Consider the following 14,617-nt stretch of genomic DNA (forward strand, 5'->3'; position numbering starts at 1 on the left):
ATTGGTTTGGCTGGAAAATGAATGAACAACGCCATCTATGGATGGCAGTTTGTAGAAAGGGACATTAACTTTTTCAGGAGAGGAGATAAACTACACTCCAGCTTCCGCCTGAGTCTGGAGGCACATTTCAAAATAAAGGCCTGTTGCTTACTTTCTCCCTGTCTATCTGTCATGCCTTTCAATGCCTTCTCCGATGTTGAAACATGTAACTACGTTTGTACGCACCGTGCTTTTGTTAACAGGGGACATTACAGTCTCATTAGGTAAACTCCCGACACTGACTTACTGCAGGGAGGAGCAAATGAACACATCTAACACACCCCGGGTCCGTGATTTGATTTGTTTCTGGGCGTGTGTTGTGTTTGAGCAGCTGGATGAAGAGTTCCTGTTACAGACTGTAAACCTCCAGGTTTTATGCTCATGGCCACAGGAGAAACGTTGACAACGATGCAGAATTAGCTGTGAGAGAGGTAGGTGTTTGGTCTGTTTGTTTAAACAGTCAAAGATGACGCAGTTGTTATCTCTTAATTAATGTCAGCTTGACAGATTGATCTAGTTCTGCATAGTTGGTTTAACAATATTCAAAGAACTATTTGACCGACTTGAATATTGATGATATTGTCACAGTAAATGTCTGTATGTGTTTGAACTGTTTCACCAAACCTATAATTTATTTATTTATTTGTATTTATTTGTTTGTTTTCTTTGCTCTCTACAAGCCCTCAAATATGCTTCACACCTGCACAGGTGGGATGTCAGCCCACCTGTGTCAGCCTTCCTTGTGCTGACTGTTAAAGCATGCTGTTATATAGGAACAGCTGCATGGTTGACAGGTAAGTAACTGTGTCAAAACATCTCAGCTGTTTTTGTATTTTCTTCTGCAAGAATGAGGCCAGTTGGTGTGTCTGGATATTGGAGGAGAGTGAGCAGAGTCCAGATATATTCTCTCTGAGTGTGGGCAGTCTGCCTCCAGGAGAGAGCGCCTCCATCAGGCTGGGGTACGTCACTGAGCTGGCTGTGCAGGCTGATGACGGGCTGAGGTTTTGTCTGCCTGCTGTGCTCAAGCCTGGCTGCCAACCTCAGGGTAGGAACACCAGCCATCACTTTCATCAGACACTCTTAGGTGAAGTGATCAAACACCTAGCTGCTAAATGTGTGGCCAACAGGCCAGTCTAGCATCGCCGCAACAAACTGATGCCTCCTTCACAGAAAGAAACAACAAAATATTTTGTATTTAATGCAACATTTGCAAGAAGGCAAATGCCAGGCATCAGTTGAGTAGGCAGTCCTTCAGTGTGTACTTTGAGCCGTCCAGTTGTGATTGGATCACATGAGATGCATGTTAATGCCAGGTGTAAACAGGGCCTTAAACTGCAACTTAGTGCACACCACACCTGTCTGGATAAGGGTTTTATTGCCATAGTCGCATTGGCAGTGTGCAACAGTATATTTATACTGATAACACATCTTTATTTAGTATACTGATACTCAATACTATCAGTTGGCAGTGCCAGGGTATTCATTATGTGTTGTTTCATTCATGAAATCATTCATAGTATCATGCCTTTAAGGGCCTGCTATACACAACATGTACCTCATTTGTACTCACTGTGCTTTTGTTAACAGAGGACAATAAACTCATTAGGGAAATTCCCGACACTGACTGCAGGGAGGAGCAAATGAACAAATCTAACACACCCAGGGCCGTAATCAGGTTTGTTCTGGCCATCTTTTCTGTTTGAGCAGCAGGATGAAGAGTTCCTGTTATAGTCTGTAAACCTCCAGGTGTATGTCCACAGGAGAAACCTTGACAACTATACAAAAGCATCCTTTGCTGTAAGAGGTAGGTGTTTCTTCTGTTTGTTTAAATAGTTCAAGATGACGCAGTTCTAAGCTCTAAATAATGTTTGTTTGACAGATTGATTGCTTTGGTCTGTAGTTTTTTTAATCTGTGAATTGAATTGACAATTCAATTGCTGTGAATTTGGATGATATTCACATGAAAACAGCCAATCTTGTACATATTTTTCCAACTGTTTCACCAAACCTATAAATGCCCATTTCCTGCTCCCTACAGCAGGACGCCTCAAAGAATGATGTCACTCTGTGGTCTGCGTCGGGACGAACAAGGTACAGAGCTGAAAACATGATAATGAAAAGTTTTATTTCCTCCATAACACTTTTGTCTCAATAAAAACTGTTAGCCGAGGGGTGGGGGGTGCGGTGCATGTATCGCACAAAGCATTTGCTATAACCATGTATCACCAGCAGGACGCGCCAAAACATCATACTGGTGCATCAATACATTAGAAAAATAAATGAATTCATTACAATTAAAATACTCTGCTTGGAACAGTAATGTTGGTCTGATATGATTTTCCGCCACAACAAACTATAATTTATCACATTATAATGACACTAATTAAAACTAATATTTTTTTTTTCATTAACAAATTCCCAGAGCCCTGCTTGTCGAGACATCAGTCCAAAACGTAAAAACTCTTCATTTGCTATCATAAACGACAAGAAAAGCGGCAAAAAATTACACTCAAAAAGCTGGAAACACCAAATGTTTGACATTTCAGCTTACTCTTGTTCAGCAGCAGTGGGTAAGCCTCCCGGCTGGTGTTCAGCACTGCTTCAGGGATCTAGCTGCTGTACTCCCTGCAGCAGATCAGGTGCTTGGTGAAAGCAAACCTCTCCTTTGCATGTATAGTGTCTACAAACTTAAAAAATGCAGTTTAATACATTATTGAAATGGATATCAGCCTTACAATATATAGCTATCATAAATGATGTATTTATTTTTATCAATGTATGCATGTAAGTAAGCTTCTATCTCACCTCTGTCGCTACCCTCTGAAGTTCACCTGGCCCCAGTTTGCGATGCCTCTTGGCCAGCTGCTGCTGTACACTGCGACCATGTTCTCCACAGAGAGTAGGGAGGGTATCTCTGAACAGTGGCTGTGCTGGGTTGCTTGTATACACGGGGCCTCCAGCTGATCAATGAGAAGAGAGCAAAATCTGTGCGCACTTCAACATCCAGTTTTTTTTTTCTACCATGTCACCCTAGAGGGGCCTTGAGTTAATAAATAACTATGTCAAATCATTTTAGCTGTTTGTGTTCTTGTATATTCTTCCGCAACCATGAGGGTGGTCGTCCAGTCTGCGACTGTTCTGGTGTGAAAGTGGATATCTTTGTCCATGTGTCCGTGTGTTTGGTCGTCAGGGAAACAGCCTGGAGCTTTCCAATCAAAGTTAAATAAACATAAATCTGTTGATTGATCTGTAACATCAGCTGTTTCTGGGTCAGTTCCTCTGAAGAGTGTGGAGGTGGAGCTGCAGGTGAGGGACCATGTGGCTACAGTGGTCTCCACTCTGAACTATGAGAACAAGGAGGACAAACCACTAGAGGCTGTGTTTGTCTTCCCTCTGCCTGGAGATGCTGCCGTCTGTCATTTCAGTGCTACGATCGGACAGACGCAGATTGTTGCTGAGGTGAAGGAGAAACAGGAGGTGAGCTGCACAGTGAAGACTTTCTCACTACAGTGGAGCTGAAAAACACAGTAAACACAGTGAAAGTGACTCACATGTGTTGTCTGTACTCCAGGCTCAAGAGAAGTATGATGATGCCTTGAGCTCCGGTCAGCAGGCCTTCCTATTGGAGGAGAGTGAGCAGAGTCCAGATATATTCTCTCTGAGTGTTGGCAGTCTGCCTCCAGGAGAGAGCGCCTCCATCAGGCTGGAGTACGTCACTGAGCTGGCTGTGCAGGCTGATGACGGGCTGAGGTTTTGTCTGCCAGCTGTGCTCAACCCTCGCTACCAACCTGAGGGTAGGAACATCAACCAACAGTTTCGTCAGGGGAATGCTTTCATAGCTACATCAGTCAAAGTCAAAAATTCAGCTTCACACACACACCACTCACAGAACACATTGTCTTTTGCAATAGGCAGTTGATGAGGTGAAGCAAGTTGTGTGACTGGCTGAACTACAGACAACAAAACATTAGCAGTGAGGAAAATATAGCAGATAATAACACAGATAACAAATACACATCATTTGCAAGAGCTGCTTAAAAAGTGGTGCTTTTCTTAAGCCGTCACATTTTTAAGGCAAAAACATTTTCAGTTTATGAGCTTGTTAAAATGTGTGTAAGAAGATGGATATGGATGTAGTGTGTTCACGCTGAATCTCTGTGTTTAGTTTTCCATACAATCTTCCATGGGGTTGTGACTGAAATGAGATTGTTTCATAATGAGGTTGAGTGTCTCCCAAACCCCCACACTTGCAATATTTCCTTTAAGTCAATTCCCTTACTCATGTGATGTATTTCCAGTTTGTGCCAACAAAGTGCCTGTAAGTGTGTGGAGGATTGTTTATACACTATACAGAATACACTGTGACACACTGCAGCCATGCAGCTTTAAAATAACAACAACAAACTATTGAATGACATGAAGGAAAACTGGTCAGGACAGGAAACTTTTAGAGGGCTTGACAACTGATACAATGGATACAGTCATTACATTCATTAATCCCTAAGTCATATTGTCCATATATTGAGATAAGAGATGGATATATTTACCAGAAGAAAAGCTTTATTTTGCAATACAATGTTGGTGTAATGTCTCTTTGATTCCAGTGTTCCTCACTTGTCTCATGTTATTTACAGGCAGTGAAGGTGCCAGTGTCCAGGTGACCTCTGTTCCAGCCTCTCTGGTGCCCTACAGTCTGTCTTTCTCTGCCCGAGTGTCCTCTCCTCGTCCAATCTCTAAAGTAGAGTCCAACTGTTCCCTGGACCCTCTCCAGTACCTCAACACAGAGCAAACCCAGGCCACGGTAGGTGGAGTGCTAATGTGTCTGCTGTGTGTGATCACACATCACATCACTTTCTTTATATCTATGAGTGTTTGTGAACTGCAGGTCAAGTTGGCTGCAGGACACAAGTTTGACAGAGACGTTGAGGTGCTGATTTATTACAAAGATGCCCACCAGCCCACTGCTGTGGTGGAGGCAGGACAGGCCTCTGCCAAGCCTGGTGAGTTAGTGAATGAGTCCAGTTGTTGCTTTACAAATAAAAAGGTCATTATCCTCCAACTGATGGGTTTGTTGTGATAACTGGTAAAAGCCAGATGTGTGGTCATGTTCCTGTCTCTCCTCTGTGTTTCAGGCTCTCTGATGGGTGATCCAGTGGTGATGCTGAGCCTGTACCCTGAGTTCCCCCAGGCTGTCATGTCTTCAGTGGCCTCCTGCGGAGAGTTTGTGTTGTTATTGGATCGATCTGGAAGTATGGATTGTCCAATGAACAACAGCAAGAGAGACCAGACTCGCATTGGCAGTGCCAGGGTATCCATTATGTGTTGTTTCTGTCATAAGATCATTCATTGTGTCCCTCTCACTCAGTGGCCTTCAGTATCTTTTCTCTCTTCCCTTAAGGATGCTCTGCTGCTCCTGTTGAAGAGCTTGCCAATGGGCTGCTACTTCAACATCTACAGTTTTGGTAAAAAATATGAACACATCTTCCCGTAAGTCACAACTTATAGTAATTTAATTCAGCCCACAAAAAAAGTGTGGCAGTATTTGGCTATATATGTGTATTTGTGCAGTAGATATACCTTCAGCTGAGACCTGGTGACCCAAAAAGCCTAGCTGCTGTTTTTTAACTGTCTCAATGACATCAAATGTTGGATGGCACAAAATGTTTTACAACTGAATGACTCCAAGTCAGAAATCATACTTTTCAACTACCCACACAAAAGCCTCAGCATCATTGAAAATATCCTTGGTCCCTTACCCGCGAACATCAAGCCTTTTGCCAGAAATCTAAATGTCATAATTGATTCAGATTTTTCATTCCCACCACACATCAGAAGAGTTCTGCTTCATGCATTTAAGAACCATCTCCAAAATCAAAGCAATACTGTCACACTCTGATCTGGAAAAAATGTACTCATGCCCTCATCTTTAAGATTTTATTGATTACTATTAAAGTTCATCTCGGTCTTGCCCCAAGTTACATCGTAAAAAAAGCCGACCTCATATGAGCCTATTCGCAGCCTCAGATTCTCGGGTGGGACCCTTCTGGTCGAGACTCAAATCTAAGGGTGACCGCGCTTTTGTCGTCAGGGCCCCTTGACTTTGGAACGACCTACCTGAGGAGACAAGCCTCACAGAATCAGTGACCTCTTTTAAATCACTTCTTAAAACCCACTTTTTATGTGAAGTCATCCTATTTTAACTGAATTTCCATCTTTACCGCTATTAGACGACCTATTTGTTTTTAATTCCTACCTTGTATTCTTTTATTTATTTCTATTTTTGCATTGACTTTTTAAAATGAATTATCAATTTTTATTTTTATCTTATTTTATCTTATTTATTTATTACATTTTTCTTTCTTTCTTCTCCCTTACTTTTATTTCTGTGATTTACTACTATTGCTGTTTTATCACTTTTATTCCTTTTACTTGTACTAACTCATTTTTAAATTTTTGTGATTTTATATCTGCCTTCTTGTTTTAACTCACCTTAGACTAGACTTCCTTGTGTTTGGCTTGACTGTTGAGTGCTTATTCGCTAATATTGTCAAGTAGTCAAATTGTATGAGTTTCCTGCTTTTGCTTAATTGTCGAAGCACTTTGTAAACTCTGTTTTTAAAGGTGCTATACAAATCAAGTTTATTATTATTATTATTATTATTGTTATTATTACAGTTCATGTTTATACTTTTGTCTGTATTTTCTCATCCAAGTCAAAGTGTTGAGTACAGCCAGACGACCATGGAAGAAGCTCTGAAGAAAATTAAAAAGATGGGCGCTAATCTTGGAGGAACAGAGATCCTGAAGCCCCTCCAACATATTTACAGCCAGCCTTGCATTCCTTATCAACCTCGACAAGTAACACACACACACACACACACACACACACACACACACGCACACACACACACGCGCACACACACATCACAGAAGTTACAGAGGTGGTACTAATTATATAAAACTCAGTCATCAACACAATAGTTCATAGTTGATTTATTACATTATTAGTGGAGAATACAATGGGCAAGTCGAGCTTTCAGCCGTGATGACAGGCGTAGGATTTCGGAATGACTGGGAAGATAGTTCAAAGTAAGTTAATCAAAATGAATCAGGAAACCAATGTATGACTGCACATTATCAAGCTACACTCCGACTGACTTGCTTTTTCAAGGTCATTCGTCAAGATATTCACAATTATTCCAATTTGAAATGATCCCGATGATGGAAATTCACTATGTTTAACTAATCCTGAGTGTTTTTTATTGCAATTTGCTATTAAATCTTTTGTTGTCCTATTGCTAATGTGGATATGCTATAGACAATTAAAATGTCTGTAGTGCGGGAGAAAACTGTAGATGGGACCAGAGATTTGGTTAAATGTGTTCAAAGTCAGAAGCCCTCTAAGTTGACATGATTTGAGAACAGTGGGATTTGTCGAAGAAGGCGCAGTGGTTGGAAATATGTATATGTATAGTGGCTGCTCATGAAGTTACTGCAGTACTTAAACTAAACAGAGCTGCTGAAAATGTATTGCACATAAAATGGTCTGCCAGAGTGTCCCTATTCATTAGTCCACACTAATTCTAAGCATGTTTTGTGTATGTGGTGTATTCACACTGTGAAAGATGAGGGTTTGATATTTGCTGTAGCTGTAGCAGCCAATTAAGAGACGGACAGGCCTTACTGTGCGGGATGATCCTGAGCGTACTGTGTTTGGATATAGCTGAATAGTTTGGACATCACACACATGTAATCCCCTTATCCGACCCCTGTGTCTCGCTCCACCTCCTTAGAACTAAGGTGAAACTGGCGTCCAGTGGGTAGAAACCTGTTCAATTTACTAATGATTCACACATAAACAGTTTGCATGAAATGTATATGCTTTTATATGCTCAATTTGTAAATTATGAAATATCTATTGTGTATTAACTAAATCCCGACTATCAGTTATGTTGTAATGTTGCTTTATTATTACTTTAACAAGTTGATATCAGACGTTTTAACACATTTACATCAGTTTAATCCACTGCAACTGCAGCATCAGTTCTCATTGTGGCCAGTCTTCATCGCTGTCTATTCTTGTTCAGCTGTCTGACAGAACAACGCCTACATTTCTTTAGAAAGTCTGCTGGAATTCCGTTTTAAAGGGTTCGGGTACGGCGGTCAGTTACTGCCATTGGTAAGTCACCTCATAATATAAAATGTATCTCCTCCCCAGCTATTTGTCTTTACTGATGGAGCGGTGTGTAACACCAAAGAAGTTATCAGTCTGGTGAAGAAGAATTCAGGCTCCCACAGGTGAAACCACAAGAACACAAAACACAACAAACACCCAGAATGTGTCTCATCATCATCAAACTAATCTACTGTATTGTAGGTGTTTCTCTTTTGGGATTGGGGAAGGGGCCAGCTCTGCTCTCATCAATGGGTTGGCCAAGGAAGGAGGAGGTCACGCTCAGTTCGTCACAAGGGCTAAGAGGATGCAACTGCAAGTAAGACATAGCTCATATAAAAAGTTTGATAAGAAAAACAACAACACATTTGTGTCCATTTGTTTCAGATCAAGAGGTAGGAGAAAACCAAGTGCCTCTCCCACATTTTGCTTTTGTTTTCACTCATCAGGTGATGCAGTCGCTGAGATTTGCTCTGCAGCCAGTTTTGGAGGACATATCGGTTACGTGGGATTTGCCAAAGGGAGTCTCTGTCACTGTCCTCTCTCCACCAATCACAGCACTTTTCAAGGGTGGGGTTATTTATGCCCAGCTCAATGGACAGGTAGGAGCATCACCACTACATAGTGAAGTAGCTATTTTATATCTGAGAGCAGGACAAACTGAACGGCCAGTGTTTTAATCAGGTATGTTATCACATTAACAAACATGTTTACTAACACTGTAATGCTCTGTCAGAGTTCAGAGGCAGCAGAGGGCTGTGTGACGGTGAAGTACAGCCTGGCAGGTCATCCCTCTCAGAACCAGCTCCACTTCAGTCTCACACCTGCACAGGACACTGGGTAAAACAGTGCAAACAAGTGCAATGCACTGGAAAATGAATTTACAATTGATAATATTAAGTTTATGGTTAAATTTAATGATATGATATGAATGAAATATTACTGTGAAGGCTAATGTTTACAACTGTAAAGTGTCTGTTTGAATTAAAAAAGTAATAGAAAAATGTAAATGTAAAAACTGACCCCAATCTTCCACTTAGCTGCAGGGGTACAAGTGTGTATAAATTGTATTCATCACTTTTGATAGAAGACTTGATGACCATCTTGGGACGACAGGTTTGCTTGTGGATGAGCAAAATGGATTTAGAAAAGCCAGAGCATGTATTGATCATATATATGTAGTCACTTCTATTATGTTTTCAAAAATGAATGAGAATAGATCTACATTAGTTTGTTTTACTGACTTCGAGAAGGCGTTTTTTTACTGGATTAATGGGGAACTTCTTCAATATAGGTTGTGTAATGGAAAATTCTAGTATAGCTTGACACCTTTACCCTTGTGTAACCTTTTGTACTGCCTGTATCTGTATGAGCTTGAGCGTATTGCGCTGTCTATATCTAACCACGGAGCTTTTTTCAACCAGTTCTGCTCACCTTATTTCCTTTCCGAAAGAAGAACTGTCAGCTATAGGCTCGTGCTTTCTGCCTATAAAGAAAGCTCTGCTCCATATCATCTTTGCCCGCACTCTGCAGACTGATTCCACTCTGTATGACTGTCTGACCTCTTTGCTACAACAAGAGAGACAGTTTGCAAGACAAAGTCTTTATTTCAGTTCTCACCAACCTAAATTTCTACGACAGCTGTTCAAAGCTGGTGTTTCTATCCGTGTTAATGACTTAGATCTGCAAATCAAAACTTCCAGCCTCAGAGTTACAGTTGACGGGCAGACTGTGGGCATATTTCTAGGCATATGCAGATGACATAGTCTTACTTGCTGAATGTGCAGATTATGCTGAACTTTGTTGCAGATTGCTGCTGGAAATGGAGGCTCGTAGTGACTCAAGATAAATCACAAATAGTACATTTTAGACAAAGATTACAGGGGATAAGTTCTGTTAGTTTTAATTTGGGTTCAATTGTGCTGTCAAATACTGATCAGTACAAATATCAGCTTGATGCTGGATGAGCACATGACATTTAAAGATGCTGCCAACGTTCTAGTGCAGTCAGCGGGCAGAGCACTGGGGTCTGTAATGAACAAAGTTAAACATTGTGGTCATTTGGGTCCCCATAGTTACACACAACCCTACAATTCATGTGTTTGTCCTGTGTCTGACTATGCCTCTAGTGTTTGCGGTTCCCGAGAACATACAGTTTGTAATACTGTACATCAGAGAGCTATCCGATCTTTTTTGGGAGTTCACAAATTAACTTCAGTCTTGGACATTAATGGAGATATGGGATGGGAACTCCCAATCATCAGACATAAATGTCAAATGCTTCAGCTCTGGAATAGACGTGTGAAGCTGTCTGATCATACCTCACGTGAGGTATAAGTTAAACAAAAGGCAAAGATCCCTATTTGCACAGTTACGTTGTGGAACATTACCATTAGGCAGGTTTAGTGCCGCTCCGGAGGAACACAGACTTTGTTTGTTGTGTGAGTTAGGTGAAATTCAGAACGAGGTCTTGTTTTGTTGTCCTGTCGATGACAATGTAAGGGCTGTACTTTTTACTGAAATGACCTCAATTTATGCTGATTTCTTTTATTTGGTTGGATGATTTTGAACAACTTGAGCAGTGCTTCGGGAAGGAAACCTTTTTAGTAGCAGATTCTCTTCGTCAAGCTTGTAAGGGAAGGCAGAAAATATTTAGTTTAAGACCGAGCTGCAAAATAATTTGTAATTTTGTAATGAAATGATAAGTAATGAACTGTTTCACCGCTGTAACCGTATTTTTGGTGAGTATGTATAGCTGAAGGGGAATTGTGTAGAGAGTTGAGTGTAATAATTAGTCAAGCTTGTCGCTTGTTCGCTATCGTGAGCTTGTTGATAGCCCTTGAGAGAAATAAAGCCAAATTTGCAGGGGGTACACTGTGTCAGGTGTGATATTGATGCACTTGCATGTTTAAATTAGAACTGGTTAATAAATTCTGGCTATATAAAATTAAAAAAATAATCACCGCTCTGTCCTGTCTGCAGATTAACAGTCCACAGGTTGGGTGCTTGGAGTCTGATTCGCTCCCTGGAGATGGAGAAGAAAGAGGATGGAGGAGAGCCAGATGAAGTAGTGAGGAAGAAGAAGGTGGTAGAGCTCAGTGTCCAATCAGGAGTGAGCAGCGCCTTCACTGCCTTCATCGCTGTCAACAAAGGGGACGGCGAGGCAGTTCAAGGACCTCTGGTGCGCAGAATTGTTCCTTCACCTGGTGAGTGTTACTGCTTTAGGTAATGAGCCTGTGGTTTACTGGTTTACTGGTCCATACAGTGATCTGGATTTAATGTTCTCCCTTTTTCTTTTCTTATCTCAAAGCTATGTATTTGCGTGAGTATAGTCTTTCCTCTGAGGATGAAAAACCGACTAAGGGCGCTGGTACGTAGTAGAAAATTGTTTTTTATTTAACATGTTTTTTTATATTTCTGAATACAAGAGAAACACAAAAATAATATTTTATTATATAACTAATCAAATTAATGTCTCTGGTAAGAATAATCTTACATTTTTACTCATGTTTATTTATTATTATTCATTTGAATCTGGCATGAGCTATTTTGGCTGTTGTCTTGTTTCACACTACTTGTTATTCATGATAATATTTCAAAATTTTCTCTCTAAAGCTTCAGGAACGTCCATAAAGAAGAAACTAAAATCAGGTAAATGTTTCCTTTTCAGATTACTTGTCTATTTTAGATTACTTGTTGCCATTAAAAAGGAGTTAATCATAAAAGTAATTTAAAAGGTCATTATACTAGTTTGCTTTCATGGACTTATTTCTGCTTCTGAAAGAACTAAATAAATACATAAATCTTGTAGAGAGTTGCCACAACACGGCGGATCAGTGACCAGAGCTAGCTGAGCTGAAGCAGAGCAGACAGCTTGTGGCTGGCTTTGACTCAAAGCCACTTGGTCCTGCCATATTATTCATGAACATTTAATATTTATTAAGTGACAATACTAAATACTATCACTGATGTGGCAAGAAGCTGATGTGGCATAGTTTTCTGTCGTGCCTCCTAGATTGGAGGAGGGCAAACAATATGTGGCCAGCGAATATCTTTGGGTTGTGGACGAAAGACATTTTAGGACCTTCACCTTGGGCTTTTGAAAAACACTGATCATCATTTTTCACCGTTTTCGGACATTTTATAGACCAAACAACTAATCAATTAATCGAGAACAGATTATTCTACAATAAAAATAATTGTCAGTTGCAGCCATACTCTGCAGACCTCGCTTGTGCTCTACAACCTCAATGCAGGGAGTTGTGGACCAGTGATGAATTGGACTGCTCAGCTGTTTCATGTACCACGTAAAATGATTGGATGAGTGAATACACCTGCAGCAGTTTCTTATCAATCAGTGTATTAATGCTAAAATCCTTTAAAGAGTTAGGACCTGTCTCCTTTATAACTGTACGGTTACAATAAAATTCAGGTTGCAGTTTGTTTCATATTTCTTCACTTCAGCAGTGCTTTGCAATTTGCACTTTGAGCCGTCAGCATTCATGCATTTTCTCCAGAAGTTCTTATAAATGCATATAATAAAAACAAACCAAATCCTAATGATTTGCTTGAAATCTCTTCTCTATCAACAGTTTCCAGCAGAATTGGCCGCTCCTTTAGGCGAGGGAAGAGTGCCCCACCTCCAACCAGCGGTAAGCAAGCAAGTGGCATGTGGGCTATCCTTTCTCAATCTAATCAAAGCTATTAAAGTCTGTCAGAGATCCTACATGTTGCTTCCTACAGTATTTACTTGTATCTGCTTGGATTATTGTGAGTTGTGGTTGTGAGTTTAACTATTTTTATTGTGCACACGTGTCTTTGTGGTGTAAACAGGCAGGGATTTCTGTACAATCTGTGCGATCTGCACACACAGTTTACTTTGTGCTTATACTTTCTTTGATTTGTTTCTCAGAAATGCCTTCAAATGGGGATAAAGACAATGAACCCAAGCAGCCACCCAGAGAAACTTTTCTGCAGCTGGTCTCCCTCCAGAAGGCGTCTGGCTGCTGGGTGTTGGATCCAGCTCTGGCTGCTGTACTGGGAAAGACCAGCAAGGAGGTGGAGAACACAAAGCCTGCATTGGTGAGTTACTGTCAAATACTATTAGAGTGCTACTTTATAAAGTCTGTTCATGTAAATGGTAAATGGAGTTCCATGCGGGCTTCAGGCATCAACAGGAGAAATGATAAAACATGTGAAACTGAATCAGACCAAAACAAATATGGATGTAAAGCCAGTCATATCTTTACAGCGGCTAGTAATATCTCAGTGTAAGGACAATGTCTACTGAACAGGAGGTGAACCAGGAAGTGTGGGCCACCATTCTGGCTCTGATCTGGCTTCACCGCTTCAAGATGGATGCTCAGGAAGAGTGGGAGCTTCTGGCTATGAAGGCTGCTTCATGGCTCCGTGCTCAGAATGGTAACAACCACAATAATAAGAGCTGATCTGTAGTGTTTAACAGTGTGAGCTGGTTATAATCTGTTGTTTGCCCACATTCAGTCTCCTCTGCTGATGACTTGTTTTGTGTTTTTTATTTCAGCACCATGTGTGACAGAGTGTGTGGAAGCTGGAAATGCTCTGTTGGGTTGCAGCGTGCAGAAAGACGCCCTGGGGCTCTGAGGTTTTCATTCAACTGGCTTCTCCTTCAGGACTGATGCACAGAAGAAGATTCACTCCATCCAGTAACATTTACTGTACTTGATTAACATTGCACTTCTGTTTCAAATCCATGACATGGATGTGATATTTTGTGCCTGATTGTCCCTACACTACTTGCATTGCATTCAGATAGTTGTTCTCCTGTTTTAAGTCTTTATGTTGCTTTTTATCTGAGACAAAATATAATTAAGAAAATTGAACATAAATATTTGCCTCCACTGTTAAACTGTTTATATGTATTGTATTATGTGTGATGACCAAAAAAATATTCTACTACGACTAAATTATATTGTTTTTCTTGCCGTGTGCTATAAAAATGTAAACTGTGACGATACATGGGGAAACATGCCCTGAAGTGAAAAGTATATTAAAGCTAATGTGTTGCACCACGTTTCCAGTGCGGTCAATCCTCTACCACTGACATCTGTAAGTGATGTGTCTGAAATCACTCTCTGTACTATATAGCGAGATGGGAAACAACACGAGAGGCACAGACATAAAAAAAAAAAAGAAGAAAGCGCTTACATTTTTAATGAGTTTATTTTTTAATGAAGTTAAACTTCATGGAAACTTTAACAGACTCTCAGACCTTTTTTTTAATACCTCTCAGTGCAGTTCAGCATTGAAGACAGTTTGTGGGCAATTATCTTCTGTATAGTTTGCTGCAGTTTGCCAATGACGCAGTTCCACAGAAAGAGAAAGTGTAGGCTACACAAGCTCCACCCACCCGGTGCTTTGTCATGA

General features: G+C 40.6%; 1 protein-coding gene across 2 annotated transcripts; it reads left to right on the plus strand.

Annotated features, from left to right (window-relative positions):
• Positions 1-156: 156 nt before the first annotated feature.
• LOC311256800 (von Willebrand factor A domain-containing protein 5A-like) lies at positions 157-14,259 on the plus strand. Of its 2 annotated transcripts, XM_084352107.1 has the most exons (23): positions 157-470; positions 886-1,084; positions 1,627-1,714; positions 1,800-1,843; positions 2,078-2,130; positions 3,314-3,516; positions 3,611-3,833; positions 4,674-4,840; positions 4,925-5,039; positions 5,172-5,347; positions 5,438-5,526; positions 6,753-6,897; positions 8,258-8,337; positions 8,417-8,531; positions 8,662-8,814; positions 8,949-9,052; positions 11,195-11,418; positions 11,523-11,582; positions 11,828-11,863; positions 12,805-12,864; positions 13,125-13,294; positions 13,507-13,633; positions 13,755-14,259. In XM_084352107.1, exons 5-23 carry the CDS (start codon positions 2,094-2,096, stop codon positions 13,832-13,834), a joined length of 2,364 nt encoding a protein of 787 aa, XP_084208233.1. In that variant the 5' UTR covers positions 157-470; positions 886-1,084; positions 1,627-1,714; positions 1,800-1,843; positions 2,078-2,093; the 3' UTR covers positions 13,835-14,259. The 2 variants fall into 2 exon arrangements, with proteins under 2 accessions (XP_084208233.1, XP_084208232.1); XM_084352106.1 differs by lacking the exon at positions 1,627-1,714 and having other exon boundaries at positions 1,747-1,843.
• The last annotated feature ends 358 nt before the right edge of the window (positions 14,260-14,617 follow it).

This window comes from Pagrus pagrus, assembly GCF_965226575.1.
Source record: "Pagrus pagrus genome assembly, chromosome: 4".
Classification (NCBI taxonomy): domain Eukaryota; kingdom Metazoa; phylum Chordata; class Actinopteri; order Spariformes; family Sparidae; genus Pagrus; species Pagrus pagrus.

What these genes read in the sequence shown, in the direction of transcription:
- LOC311256800 (XM_084352107.1), top strand. Translation starts at nt 2,094, where the DNA reads ATGATGTCACTCTGTGGTCTGCGTCGGGACGAACAAG. An exon ending in CTCGCATTGGCAGTGCCAGG is followed by an intron (nt 5,348 to 5,437) that starts GTATCCATTATG and finishes TCTTCCCTTAAG; the next exon opens with GATGCTCTGCTGCTCCTGTT. An exon ending in AAAGAAGAAACTAAAATCAG is followed by an intron (nt 11,864 to 12,804) that starts GTAAATGTTTCC and finishes CTCTATCAACAG; the next exon opens with TTTCCAGCAGAATTGGCCGC.